Source organism: Dreissena polymorpha, chromosome 4 (assembly GCF_020536995.1).
Source record: "Dreissena polymorpha isolate Duluth1 chromosome 4, UMN_Dpol_1.0, whole genome shotgun sequence".
NCBI classification, from domain to species: Eukaryota; Metazoa; Mollusca; class Bivalvia; order Myida; family Dreissenidae; genus Dreissena; species Dreissena polymorpha.
In genome coordinates, this window is record NC_068358.1 from 22534015 (window position 1) to 22541142 (window position 7128).

The window sequence follows — 7128 nt, forward strand, 5'->3', positions numbered from 1 at the left end:
GCTTTTTTTAACTGATAATATTGATTAGTGTTTTTTTTCAAAATTGTATTAAATTAAGAGCAACAATTATATCAAACAACCTAGTATCACAAAGATAGCTTCTATATTCAATATTCCTACTAAACTTTGAGTTTTTTTCAATTTTTGTGATTAGTTTGATTATAAAGCTTAATTAGGTGTTCACATAAGTTTTTTTTAGGGTTTTGAGTCTGACTCAACCCCGACTTTTAGGAGGAATATGTGTATATTCTTAATCTTATATTTTATATTTGAGATGGTTTGTGCCATTCTCATGACTTAAATATCTTCTGATTAGTTGAGCTCAAACATTGTGAATCACCTGTGACACATGTCCATGGCTTCACTCACATGTGACACAGGCCCATGGCTTCACTCACCTGTGACACATGCCCATGGCTTCACTCACCTGTGACACATGCCCATGGCTTCACCCACCTTGACACATGCCCATGGCTTCACTCACCTTTGACACATGCCCATTGCTTCACTCACCTGTGACACATGCCCATGGCTTCCCTCACCTGTGACACATGCCCATGGCTTCACTCACCTGTGACACATGCCCATGGCTTCATTCACCTGTGACACATGCCCATGGCTTCACTCACCCGTGACACATGCCCATGGCTTCACTCACCTGTGACACATGCCCATGGCTTCCCTCACCTGTGACACATGCCCATGGCTTCACTCACCCGTGACACATGTCCATGGCTTCACTCACCTGTGACACATGCCCATGGCTTCAGCCGCTGCAGTGGCCTCATCTAGAAGGGAGGCGTTGGCTACTTGCAGCATTGTCAAGTCAGCCACCATGGTCTGGTAGTTCAAGAGGCTGTTGAGTCTCCCCTGAGCCACCTCCGCCTGGTATGGCGTGTACTGGGTAGTCCTGCAGACAAAGACAGTTACTTAACTTTCTGGAATTATTCTTCTCCTAAGATCATCGGACATAAGCGTTGTTCAAATAAGGATCCCCAAAAAAGCCCTACATTTCATTTTAACACCGCTATTTGAAACAACAAAAACTTCCCATCAGATTTTGTTTTCAATGCCAATGTTGTTCCTTCTTTATTGAGCCAAAATATAAATGATTAATATGAATGCCATATTTAAGCTCAATTCTAGTTGAAACTAGCATTTGGTTCCCATCATGGTTTTTTAAAGCCAATAATCAGTGTTTTGCATTAAAATGCTGAGTCCTTATTCACTATTTTCTTTGGCATGTTAACAATTATTTACATAAAAAAGCAAAATACATGTATTATGAAAGGGACTTGTTCACAATTTGGTAAAATGAAAATTTTCAAACAAATTGTCCGATATTATAAAAAAAAGAATGCATGCATTATGTTTTGACAAGTCATGTTTTAACAAGTGATATAACGCTTTTGACTAGTAAAAATGTAGAAAATATAGATTCATTAACTGTTATCATCATAAAAAATGGTAAAAATAATCAAGCGTTTGTAATGCTTTTCCTCGCTCATTTGGAAAATACCAAAAGTATATGATTATAGCGGTTATCTTTTGGACAATAAGTTTAATGCCTGGGTGGCCCAGTGGTAAATTACCGTAATGTGTTTGCAATTGCTTCCAGATGACCCAGGTCTGAACCTCGGGGAAAGGCCTTTTTTATCTTGACATTATAATTAGTTACAACTATTAAAAATATTATAGATTTGTTAGTAAACAAATTTAATGACATTTTTCTAAAATACAATCTGTGAACAAGTCCCTTTAAATTTTACAATACATATTTTGTTATTCACTAACCTTCATATACATGTATGTATCATATATACATACAGTATAAAATATTAAAAAGACATTTTTAACAATTTTTTATTAAATTTTTTAAAATAAATCACATTTCTAACTTTTCTATTTCAAACCATTTTTGGTTGTACCAGTGACTTGAAAAAATTATATTTCAAAATGCAGGAAAATTATCAACTTGATAATTACCTCAACTTGAATTATTTACCTAAAATCAAGCTTGTTATTAACAAGATTCATTTCCATTGGTTGAATACTTTATCTTATGAAAATTTAACTTACATAATATCTTCGGAGTCAAAAGGTAAATTATTCAGATTCACATTTGCTCATGATTAAATTAACTCTGCCCCATACATACTTCATATGCATTTAATTACGCTGCATTTTCCATTCTGAACATGCGATAAAACTTGAATAACAAAGTGTTCAGCCACTGAAAATGTATATAAGACTTGTAAGTCTTTCCAAAAAACACATCATTTAACCCTTTCCCACTCAGAAGCGAAGTGGAAATGGCTATATGCAAACAGCATAAAACCAGAACAGCCTGATAGTAACTCGCAGTCTGTTCAGGTTTTATGCTTTTTGCTGCTCATCAGTATCTAAGGCTTGGAAATGAAGCCTTAAAAACTTGAATTTAGTAATTAAGGTCTGTAACTAAATTTAACCTTCTAAGGGACTACAAATGCGTAAAAATAAGTATCTAAGATTAGTGGTAACAGGTTAATTGAGAGATTGACCCAAGAGAACTTTTACCATCCTGGGTTTTCCAATATGTTCCTCATGATTGTGTTGGGAGTGTAGGTGTTGTAGTAGCCGATGCCAATATAGCTGCGGTACATCTTGTTTTCGATTGCCAGTTCATTCAGCCTTTCGAGCACTTCATGCTCACCTAGACAGTTGATTTTCGTAAATTCATTCTGATACTTACTCCCTGATGTAACAGCATGTAATTTTGAAATAGAATAATGATATTAAGCGTTAACAGTTTTTATTAGACAAGACAAAATCACTTACTGACAATAGAAGCAAAATATATTTAGGGTTGGTGATTTCGCAGTATGAAATAAATAGTATTTGAAAAATCGGTATGAAAGGGAGACTATACCTCTGGCTTCTTCAATTTTCAACTCTCTGCCAAGTCTGATGTTGCTTGGGACTGCATTGGACACCAAATCCTCCATGTTCTGAATACAACCATGATATTTATTTATTTAAAAAAATAGGTTAATCTAAAAACAACAACAGGAATAACTGATTGTGTGTGTTATTTCACAACAAAATAAATATTTTGATCCAAGTTACTATTTGCTATTTTACATTTATTCAGAGTCTAGAATATTTACCAGGCGATATGTGTCAACTCAAATCGTCTTGCATTTTTAAACAGAATTATTTTGTGTTTGGCTGACAAACCTTGACATTGTAACTATCAAAACTTTTTTCAGTCAATCAGGGCCCTCAATCCATTTTAGGGGAAGCGGGTCGCTACCCATAGCAGGGGGAATTTTGGCTGCGTTTCCCTTTTTGGGAGATTTTTAACTTACTCTCTAATTATTACATTTGTACATGTTTGCACTATATTTATTGCTTATTTCATAATTTAGTATGTTTGACAAGATTAAATTAACTTAGAATTGAGATATAGTAATCATGAGACATCTATCTATAAAAAAATGTTTGTTTTTATTTTTGTTAGGGGGAATTTTTCCCCCAAAAAGGGGAAAAAAGTATACTTTTCAGGGGGGGGGGAATGCGGCCGAATTTCGGCCGTGGATTTGACAGATTGAGGGCCCTGTCAATATCCATGGAATTTGTTTTTAAACACTAACTCTGTTTGTACAATAAAACCTGTAAACTGAACAATGTTTCGACTGGTCTGATTGTTCTCAGGGGTTTTTTCCCACTTTTTGGGAAGATAGCCCATGGCTTTGGAATTGGGAATTTTATCGGCATTTTCATGAAATTGGGAAAATAAATTCATTAGCCTTTTTTTCCACACGAGAAGTCCACTGAGAAGGAAAATACTAATTTTGATATAACTCTTTATAATCATTCAAATTAAAAGAAAAAAATCATATAATACTTTGTTATATGTAATTGAATTAAAATTTAGATAAAATACAAATAAGACTTCTTTCTAAAAAAAAAAAACAAAAAAAAAACAATTTTTTATTTTTTTTGAAATTGGGAATTTTTTGCCACATTTTGGGAAAAAAGTATACTTTTAGGGATTGGGAACATGCCCAATTTCGGCTATAAAATCGGGCCAAAAAAAACCTGGTTCTGTTTTCAGAAGTATTTGTTTTACAGAATTTAATGAAAAACCTGTTTGCATGTTAACTTGTTTAAACCAATAGACAACAATATGTATGTGTATTTTGCCTTTATTATCTTTTATATTGTTATACTCCTGCCAGTATTATGAGAACACCCTTAGAGGATGAATGCGTGTCTGGTTGGGCAGCACATTTATTCTTTCAACCCTCTAAGTCTTAAAGATTTCATTGACTCTCAATCAATTTTCTGGAGAGTTTTGTTGACATTTAACAGAGGCCGAGTTCTATAAACAGTCCATTTGAACAAGGCACCACAGAATTAATGCCCTTTATTTATACAAATAAGACGTCCTGTCACAATGATGGCCCTTATAGATTCAAGCCCTTTAAGGAACTCACTTGAGTTAAAGGACACCAATTTTTCAAGACTTGGTCTACTTTATGACCCCATTTGACCCAGTTACAGATTCAATTATAGCCTTAATATTGTAAACATAAACACTCTGAGACAGTTTCATGAAGTTTGAGTCATACATGTAACCTCTGGAGTGGTAAGAAGCTTTTTTCCAAAGATTTGTCTGATGACCTATTTTTCTGAAGTACCAGACATGGATTTATCATTTATACTTTGCCAAAAAAAAAAAAAAAAAATGCTGGCCAAATTTCATAAAGAATTAGTCGTAAATTTGTTAGCCCTTAAGTTGCTTTTTTATTTTAAAGACAAACATTCTGACCACTTTTCATTAAGACTGTATCATTAATGTGACCTCTACAGGTAACAAAGTTTGTCTGACCTAGTGACCTAGTTTTTGGACACGTGACTATGATTTGAACTTCACCTTGATAAATATTCTGACCATGTTAAATGAAGATTCAGTTGTAATGTAGCCTCTAGAGTGATAAGGTTTCTTCATATTTGATTATGTGACGTGTGTGTATAAAACGCGGAATTTAGCAAAGACTGCAAATTGCAGACTGCGTTATCGGGCCATAAAACGCAGACAATATAGACATCGTTGCATACAATATAGATATCGTCGGAAAACGCAGACAATATAGAAATAGAAGGAATACGCAGCCAATATAGCTTATATGCTACATTGAACTAATTAAAGACCTGTAATGTTTATTGCATTAAGTTGAAATAAGGAATTTAGGAACTTAGAACATTTTAAAACATAATATCAAACAATTTTGATTGAATCTTTATACTGGGAGGTTTATTGCACAAAAAATGTATAAGATCTATAAATAAAAAAATAAAATAAAGTTGTATGTAAAAATATTTAATGAATGCATATACACATTTTATTGCTTGCAGCTAATATAAATAATTTGAAGTTCTACTTTAAATTAAGTGCGATGGTGATCTATATTTGTTTTACATAATGAAATATAAAAGCAGTATACGTGTTGAACTCATTAAAGAATACGCAGCTTTTGGAGCAGCCGATACATATAAAGAAGGAAAACAAATTAGGTCAATGTTTCGCGACGATGGGCATTATTTAATTTAAATAATGAAATATAAAGCATTTTAGGCGTTGAAGTCATGAAATTCCGGGATACCAAAATAATGTAGGAGCGATTGTCCGGGTTGGCAAAATAATGTAGGAGCGACTGTCCGCCCTGTCAAAACATCGTAGTAGCGACTGTCCGCCTTGTTAAAACATCGTAGGATCTCGATACAGAACATCTAGGTTCCTAAATTAATATAAATAAATTCGACAAGCATTTTAGAAGAACTTTAAAAAAGATTGATGAACTATGGGATGACGCAACTATCAGGCTGCAATTTATATTGACTAACCTCAACACCAATGTATTGTAACATGGCAAGCTTTTCATCCTTATTTGGTCCAATGTGCCTGTTGGCAAAGACATGGTGACTTGGGTAGAGTTTATCCAATGTCGAAATATTCCTTGACGGTGCCAATAAATGACGTCCAACAGCGGTGTTGTTGCGCAACAAAACTTGTTTCGTCTGGCATGAACCTCGAACGATACGTATGCATTTCGATTTATCGCTGTACCGAATTAAATTATTCATGATAAATCACTAAAACGAAGTAATACTATATCAAGAAAATGAAGTGACAGCTGCAAATTACACTGTCACTTTGTTAATTAAAAGTTTACACTGTCAACAAACAAACACCGTCCAACAATAAGAGCTCGATTTAAATGTCGGTGAACATTAGAAGAGGTTCATGCCAGACGAAACCAGTTTTGTTGCACAACAAAACCGCTTTTGGACGTCATTTACACTCGGTTAGTGTTATATGCAGACGCGCACAGAAAACAGATTTTTTATGCAGATTGTGTATCACGTGATGAACAGTGGGAGGTGTATATTTTGCGGCACTATTAGAATTTGTAATGCAGATTTTTAGTGCAGATTATGATGAAACCCTATTCGTCTGCGTCAATAATTTGTCGTAGAATTTGTTGTGGTTTATAATAGCGTTAAAAAAAAAATAATTGAGTTCTGAATACAGATTTATAGTGCAGGTTGTGTAACTTCTATTTGCATGTAAGCGTTAGATGTACACGTGCACAACAGATTGAGTTCTGAATACTACAGATTTATAGTGCAGATTGTGTAACTTCTATTTACATGCTTCTATACGATCTTCGCAAGTTTTATACGCGTGGTATAGCGTTGGGGAACAAATGAGCACCTATAAATCTGTATCCAGATAACTTTCACATCGTGCTTATACGATTTAATTCTGGATTATACGAGATTGTTGCCTATTGATCTGTGTACATTGAAATGCGCGTATACGGTCTTAAGGCCCACTCTCACTATGATGCCGGTGGAGCCCCGGTGCGTGATCCGGGATATACCGGGATGCACCGGGGCTCTACCGGGATAAAAAGGGGACGACAGGGATGAACCGGGGACGACCGGGGACAACTGGCGCTCCACGCTCCACCGGGTAAGTATTAAAATGTTTAATACCTGCGGGATAAACCGGTAGTTACCGCAAAGGACCGGTATCGACCGGCGCGGCACCGGGAACAACCGGGACGGCACCGGGAACAA

At 35.3% G+C, this 7128-nt stretch overlaps 1 protein-coding gene across 10 annotated transcripts in view; it reads right to left on the reverse strand.

The window, feature by feature from the left end:
* The window catches only part of LOC127876834 (glycine dehydrogenase (decarboxylating), mitochondrial-like), a 69020-nt gene extending 62670 nt beyond the window's left edge, over window positions 1–6350 (reverse strand). For 2 of the 10 annotated variants that reach the window (XR_008048096.1, XR_008048097.1), the window contains exons 1-4: window positions 5890–6350; window positions 2909–2987; window positions 2557–2692; window positions 746–910 (exon numbers count right to left, since the gene is read on the reverse strand). Coding sequence is in view for 8 of the 10 variants with exons in the window: in XM_052422314.1 (XP_052278274.1) it covers window positions 746–910; window positions 2557–2692; window positions 2909–2987; window positions 5890–6129 (620 nt within the window). In the remaining 2 variants the exon portion in view is untranslated. The other 8 variants (XM_052422315.1, XM_052422314.1, XM_052422321.1 and 5 more) reach the window with 8 other exon arrangements.
* Between the last annotated feature and the right edge of the window lie 778 nt (window positions 6351–7128).